The sequence below is a fragment of the Idiotropiscis lumnitzeri genome, chromosome 3, assembly GCF_059441095.1.
Source record: "Idiotropiscis lumnitzeri isolate Australia: NSW breed Sydney's pygmy pipehorse chromosome 3, RoL_Ilum_1.0, whole genome shotgun sequence".
NCBI lineage: Eukaryota > Metazoa > Chordata > Actinopteri > Syngnathiformes > Syngnathidae > Idiotropiscis > Idiotropiscis lumnitzeri.
Window position 1 is genome coordinate 19999533 of NC_142393.1, and position 18214 is coordinate 20017746.

The window sequence follows — 18214 nt, forward strand, 5'->3', positions numbered from 1 at the left end:
TCAAGTACTTTAGAGTTAGACAGTTCTCGTAGCCTTACCTTTTTTCTATCTTAATTTAATTTAAAAAAAAAAAGATATCAACACTAGGTGGCACCATTGCACTACTGCTTTCCCCATTTAAATTTAAAACGGATTTGACCGTGCCAAGCCGCTGAAGACAAGGTGGTTCACGTTAGAACATCCGCCTCACAATTGTATGGTCGTGGGTTCGAATCCAAACGCTACCCTTCAATTTTGGTTAACACCGCCGAAAGGTTGTAGTTACAGTGATGTTATACTGAGCTGTTACATTTTTTTGCTATAGGCATGGTCAAAATATTAGAAAGTTCTCAGTATGTCACAATTCTCACAATAATCTGTCATTTTTCAAATCAAAAAAGTCATATGATTGTGTAGCTATACAAGTATGATGTTTTTCTTGTGTTGCTTGTGTTTCTTGCATGGCAAACTTTTCAGCTGAACTTTTTTTGTTTACGCGGAACTTTCGCATGCATCAACTTTGCCTCAGTGTGTATTGGCCCAGTATACATGTAGTATGTATAAACCTGGAAACAACAATAAAATACTAATACCCATTTCACACAGTCCTTGTTGACTTGAAGGTGTAGCCCTGCACTCTGCGGACCCTCTACGGAAAGGCTTTTAATTCCCGCAGGGTATGTGATCATTTCTGGCGCTCCATTGGCATTTTGTTGTGGCTATTCACAGCTACAGGACGGGGAGGATGAACCGTGAAATTAGGAACGAATTGCTAAATGGTGCCACTTAGCATGGCATATGGCGCCGTGGGGGAGCAGCTCAATGCTGACATCAACAAATTGACGATTTCATACCAATTTCCGACTTCCATTCGCCGCACCCGGGGGCATGATTTGGTGGATTGACCTAAAGAGGTCGTAGAACTACAACAACAAAAATACAACCTTTACAATAAACCAAAGTAAATAACTACTTTTCTTCACGTGGAATTGACACGCCAGTTGCAGCTTTTGTAAGTTTCTCATACAGTTCCGATTTTAGTCTCACAATATTGCGTTTCTATTCGTATATGATTAATAAAAACAACGCATCAAATTCATATACTATTCTTGACACATTAAAACATTTTCTCATAGTTAATGTCAATCTTCAATTTTCTATCAGTTGCACATGATTTGTGATCAATAATGTCGATGTGTGAGCAGGTTTGATCCCCTGTGCTTCTTGTAATTTATTCACGTAATATTTCTACTACTACTTTTAATCATATTACAGCTTTATCAGCCAAAATCGTACTTTTTCATCTCTCCCATAGACTTGTGTTGTATCAACTTTATCCTTAATATGTATTGTTTTTAAACTGCAGTATCCCTGCTAAAATGTTGCATTTTTTCATATTTCGTTTGACGTTTGTAAAATCTATTAAGATCTTATTACAATCGGGGCCTCTTAATATTCTTTCACAGTTGTATTTGCATTTGCTTCATTTGCAAATAAATAACAAAACGTAGCAATCGCATATCCTGTAACATAGGACGGAATTCAGAAAACCCATATAGGGTTGATTTAAAAAAAAAAAAAACTCACCATACATCTTCATACTCAATGAAAATGTTTATATTTGGAATACAAAAAAATAAAAAATAATCGAAAAAAATAGAAACATATAAAATAAAAAATGATGCGTGTGTTTGTTAAACACACACGCATACACATCAGTTCTGATATTTTTTGACGTTTTATTATACTCTTTTGTGTACGACGCTCATTGCTGCAACATTTGTTCCTGTCCAAGTTGCACATTCTTCGTGATTAGGCATTTTGTTCAAGACGTATAGCAATTCTTCTGCACACATTTGTGTGTCCTAAAAATAGCAGAAGGAGCGAGGAAAATTGCAGGAACGCCCCTGTGTCTTTTCAGTTGTACCTTTCAATTTTCCACTTTGGTCAGATAAAGGGAAAACCCTGGGAAATCCTTGACTGGCAATTCGTCCTTAAACTAAACAATGAGATACTTGAAGTCGCAGCCATGAGGGATTTGTGCATGTGGAGAAGGGAAAAAAAAATCATCTCAAAATTCAAGATTCAGCCAAAGTGGTGCTGGTGTAAGTGGCGATTGATCGGCAATATTGAATGTGATGTAACGTCCCTTTAAAGCAATCACATCATGGTTCTCGACTATTTGGTCATTATTTAAAAATAATTGCATCGGTTTGATTTACAGAACAGCCAATAACAGTCTTAATATTTAATTATGAATTGGATAAATATGGATGTTTTTTCTGTTGCTGCGTTTCAAGCTAAAAATCACGTGCGGATTCCGTCCCATTCGGTGTTGTTTTACGAAGACAGCGCACTAAAGGGCTGCCGCTTTATTTTAATTTAAATCCCGCTCAAGTGGTTCCAAGTAAATGGCAGATGTTTTGCAATTCAAGGCGCATCAATACCCATGCGCTTTAGTGTTTAACAATGGCAACCCCTCCTTCCACCCTCTCCCTTTTTTCTCCCTCTTGTCTTTCTCTCGAGGCGCGCACAAAGGCTTCATCCTCCAGCGAGTTATAAAGTTACTTTGCAGTCAGTTCATTTGGGGCCCTGCGAGAACCTTAAGCGATGTTAATGTGCACCTCTGCTCCTTTCATGCGCTCACCCCTGCACACACAGGCGAACAGCAGCCTTTGTGCCCCCAAAGCAAAGGAAGAACCCTTTAAATAACCCGAGGAGCAGTCCATAGAAATTCATGATGCCCTTTCTATTTGATGTTTGATCAGAGCTGCTGTCGCGTGGCTTTGCCCCAAATCCTTTCTCTAAATCGCAATATATATATGTGTTTTAAAATTCCACTGCATGCACCTGTTGGTGTATACCTGCTCCGTTTTGTGCACTTGTTGCTCTCAACAAAAGCCCTTTGGTCACACCAGCGCAGACTCAAGAGCACCTGAATGGAAGCGGCAAATCGATTTGCTCCGCTCCCGCTGTGCCAAATAGTGGGCCTGCCCTTGTCTGCATGTTTAAAGACCCAGGCCACGTATACGCGCGCTTCGTGCACGCATGCAAGCATGGGAAGGAAAGAAAGAGTAGACCATGAAACCCACATGACAATGGTGCTAGTGTACCAAATGGGATGGATGGTTGGATATGTAATACTTGTCAACCTCCCTATGACACAGTAAGCTCACCTCCTTTTAATTATATAGAGCACTTAGAAAAAAAAAACACAATGGGAAAAAAAGTGCTGTACATAAAATCAAACGCACAAACAAGATAGTTGAGCATAGAATTATGAAAACAATCAAACAGAAAGACAGAGAGAGATCATGGTTTGGTACCAGCAACAGTAAAAGCCCAATGCCCTCTGATCCTCTGCTTGGACTTCGATACCTCCAAGGTTAGCCGATCTGAGAAACCGTGCGGGAGCATTCTAAAAACAGTTGAGTTAAAAATCAGACAATTCTGAAACAAAAATGGACCGATCCACTAATTGGGTAAATTTGACCCACCTTCTTGTTATTATTAATAATATTCCCTTTATTAGTCCCACAATGGGGAAATTCGAGATTCGAACCCAGGCCTCCTGGGGAGACTGGGTCCTGAACGCAGCGCCTTAGACCACTAGGCCATCCTGTTTTTATGTTACTGTTTATTTTAAACAGCTTAATATTTTGGGATGTTTTCTGCAAAAACAACCCAAAAAGTTGGGTCAAATTGACCCAAGCAGATCGGTCCATTTTTGACCCAAAATTGTGTTCTTTTTTTACCCAACTGTTTTTCGAGTGAGTGGAGAGATTAACCAGCTGAGAGAGCCAAGGTAGGGTGATACCATTTTGAGATTTGAAAGCAAATACCAGATTCTTAAAATCAACTCTAAAGTGAACCAGCAGTCATTGAAGAGTCAGAGTAGGAGTTATGCGAGTGGAGGGGAGTGGGGAGATTTACGAGGACCACTGGGAACAATCACAATCACTTCCTTCTTTTCATTAAGAAGTTCAAGGCTTCTTTCTTTTTTTTAAGAAAGATGAAAGAAGAGCAGCACGAACCTACAAGGCCATTACAGCCCAGTAGCAATCGGGATATGTGGATGTGTAACGGACCTCAGGCTTGGTCCATGCAGGATCATCACTCCCTGACGACTTAAGAGCTGCACTTGCCGGTAGTGTGAAAACATCCTGGACTTCAAGCCTCTAGGCTAGTGAGCTCAACAGTCAAGCAGTGTAGAGGTGTAGATGTGGGATTCTGCACAAAACTTGTCTGTGCAGGATGAGCACAATACAGTTAGGTAGATGTCATTTTATACAGTACAGTATAGTACAGCTACAGGATGAGGTATCCTTGAAAAGGAATTGGTGGACTTTCACTGGTCCTTTTATCTTCAATACTCACAATAGTTTACTAAAAGTTACCAAAAAAGACTGCATATTCTCAGTTGAACTATTGAATGGTTATCAGAAAGATCGTGCCCTTTTTGCCAGATGTGGAAAGTCTAATGTCAACTGCGAAGTGTGCAAAAATATACTGCATTTTGTTACTGGATGGCTCAGTGGGTCGATTTGCTGACTGGAAAATGGGGGAACAAGTTCCAGTCAGGCTGAACGGTAACATCCAGCTGGGTCCTTTGGCAAGGCCCTTTACAATTACACTATTCAGCATTTCTAAGCCACTGTCGTTGGGTGGGTTGCGACAGTAAGGGCATCTGGAGTAAATGTGCCAAACATGTCATCCAAAATATGTAAATCGTCAAATAGCATTTGACATACTACACCGCTTTCAAGTAGCCTATACTTACTTTTGCCTTCTCATATGATAAACCATAACATGTTTTAAAAAATAAAATAAACCTAAGAATTGCATCATTTCCTTGAGGTGAGTGAGACATGTAAACATCTGCATTGGAGTGTCAATTATAGGCACTTTGTCTAACCATTGACTTGCAAATGCAAACCGTTTGCTCCCGAAGAGCATAGTTTATTGCAGTAATAGCATAATTGCCTCACTAATTGTTGCTAACAAGTCCCCCAATAGTCCAATTCTTATAGCGGCTGCTTCGGAGCCCCCGTCGGCACGGCTCCATGACAAAGGTCCCAAAGGGTTAATGTATGACATGAGTCTCAAAGGGTGAAAGTGGCGCGAGAGCTGCATCCTTTTTATAAACATACACTTAACGTGTCGTTTAATGGCACATGCATTCTCACGTTGCGCCATTCTCATGCATGGCTAGATGGAGACTTTGAAGTGAGGTGTAGGAGAACACCGAGAAAGCGTGTCCTCGTTCCTTCCCTTCCCTGCATGTTATTTTAATAGAAGCACTCCATTCTTGCTTTCTCCGCTGAAGGAGAGGCAACACTAATTGGAATTATAGCGAATAATAAGCGCGGCGATGTCTCTTCTGTGACTCTGGGGAACCTCGCCACGGTGCCGTGTCCAAAGCAAGCGTGAAAACTTAACTAATGTGACGTGGAAAGAGGACAAAAGACACCACTGAGCTCCAAGGAGCGCAGCACCTCTGCCAGATTTCATACCGATTACGCGCATCACTATTGCATTAAATTTGTGTCCAGCAATTATTCGGTGGATTTTACGCAATTAGTGTTGGGGTTATTTTTATTGTGTGCGTGTCTATAAGTGTGCGCGCGCCGCGTGTGTGTTTTGACTCGAAGTAGGACACGCGCCATTTACGTGTTGTGAACGTGACAATTTAGTCATCCCAGTGTGATTGGCAGGCATGGAGTTAACATGTTGTGACATTAATTAAAAGTAAAAACTGTATCCATCCATTCACTATCTATCGCGACAAGGGTTGCGGACGTGCAGGAGCCCATTCCTGCATGTATACGGGCAGTAGCCGATATATATTTATATTTATTCAATTTCAGTGAGTAAAACAAGCTTCTGATGCTAGAATATACTCTTACACATAAAGAAAATATTTTAGGAAAACTAATATAATTTTCAGATGGATATATTAGTGCTGTAGTTCTATGGCATGGATTAAGTTTTTAAGGTTTTCGCAAATAAATTGACAAAATAGCATTGAAGGTTGACTTGTACTGACTTGGCCTATAGACATACATTTGCAAGGGTATTATTATTACTATTTTAAACAAATTACAATGTGTCCCATTTTTTAAAATTTGAAATACAACAGGAATAAGATAGTATCACAATGGCCCTATATATACATTTGAAAATTAATCTGTCAAGTACTTTGGTAAGGAAGCAGAAAGATAGGTTTGAGGAGGACAAGGACTGGAACAGTTTCGCACTGGGAAAAGTCTATAGTCATCACTCTTCTCAAATCAGGTGTGCAAATCATATTATTGCACATTCACATTTACAGTCTGGTCAGAGCTTGTGAACACGTATGCGAATTCAACCTCATCGTGTTATTATTGAAACTCGAGAGGGTCGGTTTCTGGAAGTCAGTGGGCGAATCAAGGTGGAAAGTGCGTTCCACCTCGGTAAACGAAGCGAATCTTTGATGCAGGGAAAAAAGGATCGCTGCACCTAAAGCCCCCGCCCATTTTTTATTTTTCTTTGGAACTGCAGCGAGCGTTCACTGACATGTCGCGTGACCCTCATAAGAGGCAATCTAAAGCCTCCCCCTCCCTTGTCCAAAATGTCTTTGGGCCCCTGCTTCGGAGTGGCTGCATGCTCCCGTGTCCCAAAGCTTTCTCGAAGTGCTCGTTTATATTTTTCAAATGGTGCTTTTGACGTGCGTAAACGATGCGCAATGGGCCGCAGTGAAGTCCACTTTCCCAAGCCAACTCTCCTTTCAGGGAGCAGTGTGGAGAATCGCGAGGCGAGGGACCAAGGACAAGGGGCGGCCCACGATTCTCCTCGGTGCCCCCCTAACCTAAGTGCACCCGCACCCCTCCCCTTACCAGCCTGATCTCAAGACAAAAGTCAGGAGTATCAATAGCCGATGAATAGCAAAGTTCTCTTACCCAAAGTCGCCTTTGCAATAATTTAAAACAAACCAATTCCTGCGCAGCCACAAATATTGTCTCGAAAAGGTTATGCGATGCGAGCACATAATTGCAATTGTAACACTGGGCCGCGCAGTCGCTACCATTAAATCGGGATGTGTGGCGACACGTCACAAATTACCACGGTGCTTTCTTCGACCTGCTGGCGTGAAACTCCCAAATAGAAGAGTCAATGCACGACCCAACAGAACCAGAATCATGTCCAGCTCTGTTTCACTTGGGTTGATTGATTGGACGTTTTTGTGTGTGTGTGTTTGTTTGTTTGTTTGTTTGTTTGTTTTTTAAATTTTGTTTGGTTTTGTTTATTTTAATTTGTAATAAGCAGTACATAAAAGTAAATAAAAAAATAAAAGTAGTTCACACTTGAAACGCCGTTTCGGCTAATATATTGGTGAGGAAATTGGAGAAAATTAATAATTAAAGTTTATCCAATTAATCAATAAAGTGCATTACGAAATACCACGTTTTCCCTTACACGGAAATACGTGTACCAGTTAGACAGTAAATTTCGTCGAGTACATTTCAGTCTAAAAAGACTATATTTGGTCCCAGTAAGCAGTAAAATTAGAGTGTAAAATATTCGCCGTATAATTCCATTTTCTTTAAACTTTTTAAAATTTACAACTAAATTTTACGTTGACTCTTTTACGCTCAAATGTTACTCAGTTTATTGGCACCAATTATAGTCTTTTCAAACTGAAATGTACTCGACGAAATTTACTGTGTAGGAAGAAAATAAGATACATGTACAAAACGCATATCAGTATTTGTATTCTCTGTGTATGTGCTTGTTTTTGGCTGTCAAATGACAGCAGTGCTTGGCCATTTGAGCGTATTAGGGGATGGGGCCGAGAGCTCCTTGCATTGAGATGTTAAGTGGATGTGTCTATAAAGACCTGCGCATGGTTCACGTTCTCATTCTGGATGCGGAGAGGGAAAGAAATTCGCTTCAAGAGGAAAAAAAGGGGGGAGAAAAAACAGAATGGTGGCAACTACTGACTGTGGTGACAAGTCCGACTCAATCTCTGCAAATAAGGTACGTCTAGAAAATCTTGTGAATTTAATATTAAAGGCTAAATTCAGTGATATGTATTAATGATTTGATCTAAATTATCCAGGTATCCAAACCACTGATGGAGAAGAAACGAAGGGCTCGTATTAACAAGTGTTTGGACCAGTTGAAATGCCTTCTGGAGAGCCACTACAGCAGCACTGTAAGAATTAAGGACTTTATCTATCTACTTTTGTAAATGGCCACTCTGCAGTCCAAGAGTGAAAAACATTCCAAAATTTTACAAATTAAATTGACAAAATAATAATATTAAACATTTTAGATGTTTAAATTTATATTAACTCAGTTCTATATATAATTATAGTGTTATATCGTATTGCCTGCATAATCATAATACAGAAGAACAATTTTAGGCTTTATTCAAGCCAACCTAATATATAGAAAACATTTTAAAACAATCGGATTGACCAAAATGCCGTACTATTCATTTAAGGCACACAGGTTATGAATCTAAGGCACTTGACACAAGATAACACCAGTCAACACTGATTACAATGATCAGAAACACTTCAAACACAACGCTCGCAACTCTTGATACATGGCCAGGGAACACCCATAAGAAGAAAAACATGATTGAAAATACCATGGATATATTATTTAAATGGTTTAAATTAATTCCGTTTTGATTGTAATGTAATGGAGGTTATTTTGCTTGCACAGATTCGGAAGCGCAAACTGGAGAAGGCTGATATCTTGGAGCTCACCGTGAGACATTTGAAGCACCTTCAGAAATCTCACACCGGTAAGTCTGCACATAAAAATTACAAACATTTTACTTTAACCTATCTTAGCTCACTCTGACGTATTGTTCTCGCTTGCAGCTCCATCCACGCGTGGAGAGCTTTCCGATTACCAGAAAGGCTTTCACAGCTGCCTGGCCAACTTCAAACACTACTTGCTGATGGCTGACACAGAGAGCGACCGACAGCGCCTCAAGGTGGCGCCGCTGCGCTGCAAACTGGTGGGCGTCTCCAGGACCACGGACAGCGATGCAGCCCTCGCAGAGACGCGGGAAACGGCGTGGAGAGCGGAGAACGAGAATACGGCCTCTCAAAGGACCCATTGCGCGTCTCACTTTCGCCCAAATGAAGACATGCGAAGGCCTACGCTGGAAGGGTCCCCACGGTGTGGGTTGGTCGCCGCCCCCACGACAGATGTCCAGCAAAAACGACCCACGCTTAAGAAACTTCACCGCAAAAGTCCCAGTGAAGTTGGTATCACTCATCACAATATGTGGAGACCTTGGTAGAGAGGCTGAAAACTTAACATAGCCCATAGAAACGTTTCTGTTTTGTGATACACTGGTAGGTTATATTTTCTGAATAAAAATGCTTATAATACGACTCTTCTTGTATACTTCAATATAGTCATTTTAATACACAGTTCGATTCTAGAGAGATGTTAATATCTCTGGTCAACAATTTATATTACGCAAAATAGTAAACTTTTCTTCGTTTTTTTTCCTTTATACCAAGTTTTCATTATAATAATAACAATAATAATAATAATAATAATAATAATAATGTGTCATATTATAACATTAATATTTATGAATTAAGAGTTTATTTTGTTCAGAAACGTCGTAGCTATAAATTACAACGCATAGTAAAATCTGTAAATGCAATTAGGCTAAACTTAAAAACCAAAATGGAAATACCTTATAAAGATAAATGTATGACAAAAATGTAAAGCCATTTTTAAAATCAGCATCGTTCTGCGAGGACACATAAAACCATCTCTGATTAAAATTATATTAGTAAGTTGTAACAAATCGAAAATATTGTCAGTTGTCTTTATTGTACTTAAAAAAACGATCAAATAAAAAGTGAAGTTTTAAATTTATTTTAATGTTATATTTTTTGTGCCATGAAGATATGTGTATTGTAACCAATTTAATAGCATATAGCTTATATTCATGCGTTGTTTAAATTATTTATTTGGGGTATTTAACTTACACTTAAATAAAATACAGTGTAAAGGTTAACCTTTGATTATAAGCCATTATAATTACTGCATTAACCCAGAAGAAAGCGGGGAAAAAGAAAAGGAATTGCTATACCTTACAGAACAATGTGTGTAAAAATAATTTTAACATATAAATAATATTAGTAAAAAAAAAAAAACTCAAGTCAGTTTGGATTTCTTCCGCTGTTTCTGCTCGTGTTTGGAGTAGTTCTCAATGGTGTCTTGAAGTGTGTGCGTGTGCACGCGTGTGTGTGCGCACACGCCTTTATGATGGCCCTGTGCTGACGGCACCTTGCAGCGAGGAGAATCGCTCCCCCACCCAGTTGTCTTTCACACCGGTGGCCCACACGGAAGTGGGATGCTTCTGCATGCTTGAAGACTTCCCCTTCTAACCTCAGCTGCAAAAAAAGACTCTACTCTTCCTGCTCTTTTTTGTCATCAACCTACCACACACCCCCACACACACTTGCATACAAAGAAACACAAAAACGCCCCTTATTTTTTACATTACCGAGTTAGTTACTTAGTGAAGTGAATGATTGCTCTTTCCCAACTGCCTAAGCGTAAATTTGAATTGAGAGCCACAGTGTCTGGCGAGCAGAACAGTAAATGTCAAATTGTATCACTGTCTGAGTCAACCAATCAAATTGCAATACTATTTAAAGCTCTCTGATGTAAAAGGTACAGATGATTAGAACATTTGAAATTTCTAACTATTTGGCCACAAAGTGTTACACCAAATAAATTGGTTTCATTCAAAAAGAATGACCATGCAGTGAATGTCCATTAGCAGTCCATAATATCTTCTATGAACTTTTCTTTGGCATTGTGCTAAAGCTCTGTTCGCCTCGCCTTCATAATAGCGTCTCATCTCGGGAGTGGGGAGGGGATGTTTTTAACTTGACTGGACACAGCCAAGCGCATTTAAGAGGCCAGACGTGCACGAGGCCGACACGGAAGCTACATTCTCCATTGCTCACTAATATTCAAATTATAATCACTCAAAATTCTGCTTTTCTGCGCATGATCAACTTACGAAACGTCCTTATTTGTGAAAGACCTTTTCGGGGCCTGTTAAAATGCAACTAGCAGAGAATGGTTTCGATCCATCGACCTTTGGGTTATGGGCCCAGCACGCTTCCGCTGCGCCGCGCCAAGGATGAGGCATAATGGGTTGTCTCGCGGGGGAAAGAAAGAGGAAAAAAGAGGGGAAGGGAGGGGAAAGGAGGAGGAGGAGGGAAGAGGACGAGGAAATGGAGGGGGTTCGAATCTCGGCGCGGGCTTGGTGGGAAACATTTACGGTATATATAAACTTGTATAGAGAAAGCAAAAACTTACAAAATATAAACAATTATAAAATAAGTAAATACATAATAAAACAGGGAAACGTTAAAAGTATATATAAAGTTGTATAGAGAAAGCAAAAACTTACAAAATATAAACTATTATAAAATAAATAAATAAATAAATAATAAAAAAGGGAAACATTAACAGTATATATAAACTTATACAGAGAAAGCAAAGACTTACAAAATATAAACAATTATAAACTAAATAAATAAATAACAGACACACTTGAATAATCTTGTGCATTTAATCAGTCACATCTTTTTCAAACAAAGTCATCTAGGAACTCATAACAATTAAACATCACTCATTGACTCGTGAATCTTTGAATATGTAACAAAATTATATATTAAGTTTGTAAATACAATAGAAAGTCAAAAGTCTATGAAAAGGGGAATGTGATTTGATGATAATGCATGATAAATGTGCACTAATATAGGACACAATTGTTGACTGAAACAAAAGATGGACAAACTAGCAACTCTTGGATAACGGTTTCATAAAACTCCTGATATTCATTTACGTTTGAATATGTTGTTGTGTAACTTCTTTGCCAGTCGTATTTCCTTTCCATTTTATGCAGATTCCATTTGCACAATCATATGAGTGGCTTTTCATTGCTATACTTTTCTATTTTTGTCATCGATTGCAATGCACGAACAATCTAACCATTAAAGCAATGCTACTCATAGTCAGCCTGCAAGTTGTGTATTCGGTAGTTGACTGCTATTTGACCTTTTTTCAAATGAAAATGAATTATTGGTGCACTATAGTATAGACAACTGTAAAATATATTTCCCTCTATAAATGGCAGCACTTTCTCAACCTGATATGAAAGTTGGCTTCACCAATTCGGGGCCCTCACCTTTGATTGCATTACCTGCTACATCCTTGGCAGAGTTTGGGTTTCCACTCTTATGCGAGTTGAAAAATGTTTTTTTGCACAGTTTGGGAATAAGTTGTACATAATTGCCTAAATAAATACGGAGAATGCATTATGTCCAGGCATATGAATGAGCAGGAAAGAAACCTCCGGAAACAAAAGCTATGCTGTATGATAATGCATGAAAAAAAACTTCAATCCATCCATTCTCAACTGCTTCTCTGGGGTCGGGTCGCAGGGGCAGCAGCTTCAACAGAGAAACACAGACTTCCTTTTCCCCGGCCACTTCTTCCAGCTCTCCCCAGGGATCTCAAGGTGTTCCCAGGCCAGGCGGGAGACATAGTCTTTCCAGCGCGTCCTTGGCCGTCGCTGGGGCACAGCGGTGGTATAGGGACCAAACAGCCCGTAAAAGGCAGTTCAGTAAAGATTCAACTTCCCTACTGATCTTCCAGTCTAGCTCCTCTAAATGGACCTTAACAGGAAAGCTGAGCAGTGTGGTTCCGAGGAGAGCTCATGTCAATGTCTCCAGACTCTGCTTCCTTTTAAGGAAGGTGTGTCAGTGGAATTGAAGAGGTCTACAAAGTATTCTCCCCACCAACTCACAATGTCCCGAGTCGAGGTCAGCAGCGCCCCATCTCCACTCTACACAGTGTTAATGGTGCACTGCTTCACCCTCCTCAGACGCTGGATGTTGCACCCATATGTCCCCCGCCTTCCTCGGGATGTGAGCAAACCTCTGCCGGAGGTGGGAGTTAAAAGTTCTGACAGTGGATTCTGCAGACTAGCTCACAAAACACCCGGCCGCTTTAGCCCCTCCCACAGGCGGTGAGCCCATGGGAAAGGCGACCCATGTCGCCTCTTCAGGCCACATGGGTGTAGGCTCAACCAGCTAGTGCTTGACAACAAGCCCTGCCGCCAACATGAAAAAAAAAAATCTTGTATCATCAGCATTCTATCGGGAAAACATCAAAGAGCATAAAGAAGACTGAAATGTCTAGAAAGAATCCACTTGTGTGTTGTATTGGTACTGGAACAAAACATGTCCTCAATGAAGCTTCTGGAATTTGAAACATGAATAGCCATTATTCCACAATGTCGCATGAGTAGTTACAATATGTGGAGATGGATGGTTAAACTTCCCGATATCTTTGAATATTTAAAACTCTGGACTGTTTATTTTCAAATATTATTTAATGTAGAAGAAAACTTCCTCTGCTCTTTAGATTTTCTTGTAAAAGTTGTTCTCGAGGGATCGCTGATGATGTAGTGCAGGGGTGGGGAACTCCGGTTCCTGGAGGGTCATAACATGCCTGTTTTAGATTCCTCCCTACTCCAAACACACCTGATTCCAATAATCAGGGAGAGATCTAAAACAGGCAGGATATGACTCTGCAGGAACCAGAGTTACCTACCCTGGTGCAGTAGCCCACTCGCCTGACTTGTGTCAGCGTGGGATCGGTTCCCGCTCAGTGACGGTGTCTGTGTGGGCCCTGCAACTGGCTGGTGACCAGTTCAGGGCGTAGTTTTCCTTTCGCCCAAAGTCGCAGCATCCTCCTGCGACCCAGTGCAGAATAAGCGGTGTTGAACATGATTATGTTAATCTCTAATATCCATTGCATTTCATGTGTAACTTATGTCAGTGATTCCCAACCAGGATGTTGCGGCATACTCGTGTGCTGAGAGACATTATCCAATTTCACCTGTTGCCATTTGTAGAACAGAATAAACCATGGCTTCATGTGAGCTTTGTTAAACAGACCCAGATTTCACATTGAGCCAGCCAATTGGTGTGGCGGGAGACATGACTATCATTATATTCTTTTGTGGGATTGTTGTTTAATGATATGCTGTGAATTTTTTCAAATGGATGTCTTTGATCAATAAAGGTTGGGAAACACCACTTTAAGACACGGCAATTTAACAAACGCCTCATTTCATCACCCTATGCGCAAGTGTCAAATTCATGGCCCGTGGGCCAGATCCCGGCAGCCACATATTTGTTTTGTGGGCCATGTAAGCTTACCACAATTTTTCCTTGAACATTGTTCTAAACTATGTATATTTTTTTTTATCATAAAATCCATGATAATCCAATGGATGAGGAATTACTGTGTGTAAGGATTAGGGTTCCAACTCAGACCATATTATGTATGCCTCCTCAATAATGACAGACAATGATAGATGATCCTGGTCAAACGTTAAACGTAGTAACCAATTTAAAACACCTTTACGTGCGTGTAGGTGAATATCAATGTGGCTGTCATGGTCCGTTTCCGTTATGTCATGTTTTGTTTACGTTTGCTCAACTGGCGTGGGGGGGGGGGGGGGCGTTTCCTCCCAGCGCGTGTCCTTTCGTGTCGTGTTGGCTGGAGAGACGCGCCCACCAGCCACGCACCAGCTACTCGTTCACTTCTTGATTAATTCATTATTTAAACGCCCCGCGCTGACTACTCGGCGTCGGTGCATTGCCCTTTTTTTTGGATGTCACTGTTGCGCTTTGTTCTTAGGTCACGCTCATAGCTCATGGTTATTTGTCACTGTTGCTTATCCCTGATTCCTGTCCCGGTTTCCTAGTCAGGTTTTGTTCGTCTTCGTTATTTTGCACTTTGATACGTTTGTTTCTCCTAGTACCTTGTTTGCCCTATTATTTCATTAATTAAATTCCCTTTAAAGTTACCCTTGCCTGGCTTCCCTGCATTTGGGTCCTCCTCTACCTCCACCCGCCGATCCTAACAGTGGCATGAAAAAATACCGACACAATTGAAATATTATCTTCAGATGAAGCAATAACAAATGTCATGTTTGTGTTTGTATAGCATAAAATATCTCTCGATTCAAATTGTCACCGTTTCACTTGTCTACATCCTCCTTTGTTAAAAGATTTAAACTGAAATTGCAGATTGCAGGTTAAATGTCATCAAAAGTGTTCCTGTTTACACAAAACATGAGGTTTGTATTTGTTAACTTATTGTACCTAATATGAAACGTAACATGAATTTAAACCCAAGATTAGGTTTGGCGTACAGTTACGCCGTTTGCAACTATACATTATAACCAGCCCCATAAGGGAAACCATAAGTACAGTGACACGATAAAAAAACAAGTTTGATACCACGGCCTTATGAGAGAAAGAACTTATGTCCAAATAAAAAAATACAGGGTGTTTGGAAAGTCACTGTGCGCTTACATTTTTCTGAACAAACATGTTTCAATATAAAATACAAGAGGTACACATGTATTGATAGAAAGTATATACACACGTTGTATATGTGTGTTTGTGTGTGTACCGCTGTTATTCTATGGAAACATGTGAAGAGAGAAGGACACTTACATCGTTTTTTTTTTTCACCTTTGCATTGTGCCAAAACTGAACATAAAATGGAAAAGGTACTTTATATTTTTTTGTATAACAAATCTTAATCACAGCATGTGCTCTGTAGGACAGGTAAAAGGGCTGGAATGAATTCCCAATCGTCTATCCCAAATTCCCTGAAAAAAAAAAGAATATAATGAGTGCCCATTGAACAATGCAGGGTGTTCAGAAAGTCACTGTGCTTTGTTTTATTTTTATTCCGCGATTCCCAACCAAATCGGTGGGTAACTGACGCTGACTTTGGACACAGGTTCAATTCTTGGGTAGATGACATACCCAGCGAAAATAGTTGGGTTGTTCTGTGTAGTTGGTTATCTCGTGTAAAACTTTTTTTTTTAATTGCTTTGTTTAGGTTCAAACATGCAGCCGGTCACATTTTTGGTGAACAAAGAAACAGGCCTAACCGGAGGATTAAACAGTGGATGCACAGATTTCAATAAGGCAGGGAAAGCTGGAGTCCGTCATGAAACAAGTATCACAATTAAGAGGGAAATGTTATTGTTGATGTTGTTTCAGGAAGAAGAGCCAACAGAATCCGAGTGAAATGTGATATATCCCGAAGAGGATGTTGAGGGTGTGCTTACAAAATTATTTGCGCCTCCTCGACTCTCCCCCAAACTCAGCTGCGTGTGCTGGGCCCAGTCGGCTGCCGTAACCGTCCTGGACCTACAAGCAGGTGGGGGAGTCCGCTGGGTGATCAAAGTAGGTGAGCCCACCTCACGACTGCCTTTCCTGGAGCTCCCATGACTGTTAGTCCCGTCGGGCGAGCTCCTCGCACTGCTTTTGTGTTCCGATAGGCGCCTGAGCGCTTGAGGCTCGCGTTCAAAGTCTGTGAGCGCAAAGTGAGGCAGAATGACAGCGTGGCGCTCGTACACGCTGGGGATGAGGGCGACGGTGCAGGACGCGCGCCGGGGGCTCTTCCTGGGGCTCGGCAGCGGAGTCTCGTCGATAAAGTTGATGACCTCGTCGCGGCTGAAGCAGCGCGGGTCGTCGTCGCGGTAGTCGTAGGCACCGCACGCCACGCGTGGCAGGTACTTGAGGGAGTGCGTGTCCTCAGAGCGCCGCCGCTTGCGATGGATGTGCCGGTGATGATGATGGTGGTTCTCCTCGTGGTAGGAGACCAGGCTGTTCCTGCGCCTCTCGCGGCGCGGCAAGGTGGAGCTGTAGCGGCCACTCACTATCATTTCCTCGCTGGAGCCCCACCGATGAAGGTAAGAGGGGGGGATCCGGTCGCTGGTCCACATGTCGGTTTCGTCGTGGGAGCATCTTCTTGTAGGGGGCACCTGGAGGCAAGACATTAAAAAAAAAAGTGCCCTCCTTGTGAGTGCATGCTTGGCCACGGGCTGTTAAGACACGACAGTAAGGCATTTGGTATGTAAAGACGTTGAGCAAGGGTGTCAAACTCATTTTTGTCGTGGGCCACATAGTAGGTATGGTTCTCCTCGTTCCTGTGAGCTCAAATAATTGTATGCTCACTTCATACCACATATACAACAAAAGTTGGATAACTCGTTTTGAAATCAGAGGCCAGTAAAAAAACATGTTCAAATATGTTGAGGTTTATTTTGAAGGATTGGTAGCCCCAAAAGATTTTCCACTACTAGCGCCACTTTTGGCCCAATAATAAAACTTCAAGATAAATCTCAAGGATATCCATCTGAAGGTTCATACTAGTTTTCTTTTTATCCTCACTAGAGAGACTACTCATTGAATGACTGGGTTGCACTAGTATTGTGACTGTTTTATTCGTATTTTTCCCTCGTGCCACTTTTGGTCTACAAGTATGACCTTGAGATGAACAGGAAAGATATTGAAGAAATGCATTTAAAAACATGGTTTCAATATCCTTGATATCCAGCTTAAGGTCCAAGGACTATTACACATCTTGTCACCAGTAAAAGGATTCAGTACCAAGCTTATAATGTCCATCATACTGCTCCCTTCTATTACAATATGACATCTCTGCTAAAAAGTAGGACAACTGCTGTTCAAGTTACAATAGTGAGGCAAACAATATACTAGTTGACATCTGAACGCTACAACTGAAGTGCTAAACTAGAAGTGTTTTGTCACTAAGTGTATCAGAAGGACATAGTTATCAACTAGTGAGAAGTTTTGCTTCACAAACGCAGAAATGTTAAAAACGTTATAACGTTGTATTTTTGGTTCATCCGGGAATTTCACCCCAAACGTTACAATGGCTTCACTTTTTCATTCATCATTAGCCTTGAGTTCTTGCAAAGTGTTACAATTTTACTCATGGGATTTTAACATGCTGTTCACGATATTATCTTGTCGTTTGGATCTTATTTATAAATGAAATGAATAATTTATAAAAACTGTATAGATTAAATATACGGCCACAACTTGAAGAGCATTTACACAATCTAATTGAGCAGTGCTTCCCATCCAAATTAATGCTAGCAACAAATCGTAACAGGTTGAACAATTATGTGCTACCACTAGATGGCAGAAGGTGCAATTAACCAATCCACCTGTTGGCATTCACGCAACAGAGAAACAGCTGTGCGTTCAACTAAACAGGCCTACAGCCCTCATTGAATACACGTGGGAGTCAAATTGGATGAGATCAATATTTCGGTATGCATTATAGA

General features: G+C 40.8%; 2 protein-coding genes across 3 annotated transcripts in view; one reads left to right on the plus strand and one right to left on the minus strand.

Annotated features, from left to right (window-relative positions):
* Positions 1–7900: 7900 nt before the first annotated feature.
* On the plus strand, positions 7901–9317 carry hes3 (hes family bHLH transcription factor 3). The gene is made up of 4 exons (XM_088291963.1): positions 7901–7995; positions 8078–8173; positions 8692–8773; positions 8853–9317. The coding sequence occupies exons 1-4, from the start codon at positions 7942–7944 to the stop codon at positions 9278–9280; spliced, it is 660 nt and encodes a 219-aa protein (XP_088148089.1). The 5' UTR covers positions 7901–7941; the 3' UTR covers positions 9281–9317.
* A 5748-nt stretch (positions 9318–15065) lies between these two features.
* The window catches only part of gpr153 (G protein-coupled receptor 153), a 31817-nt gene continuing 28668 nt past the window's right edge, over positions 15066–18214 (minus strand). For both annotated transcript variants that reach the window (XM_088290931.1, XM_088290930.1), the window contains exon 7: positions 15066–16882. In XM_088290931.1, coding sequence (XP_088147057.1) covers positions 16112–16882 — 771 coding nt within the window. In that variant the 3' untranslated portion in view covers positions 15066–16111. The remainder of the gene's footprint in view (positions 16883–18214) is intronic.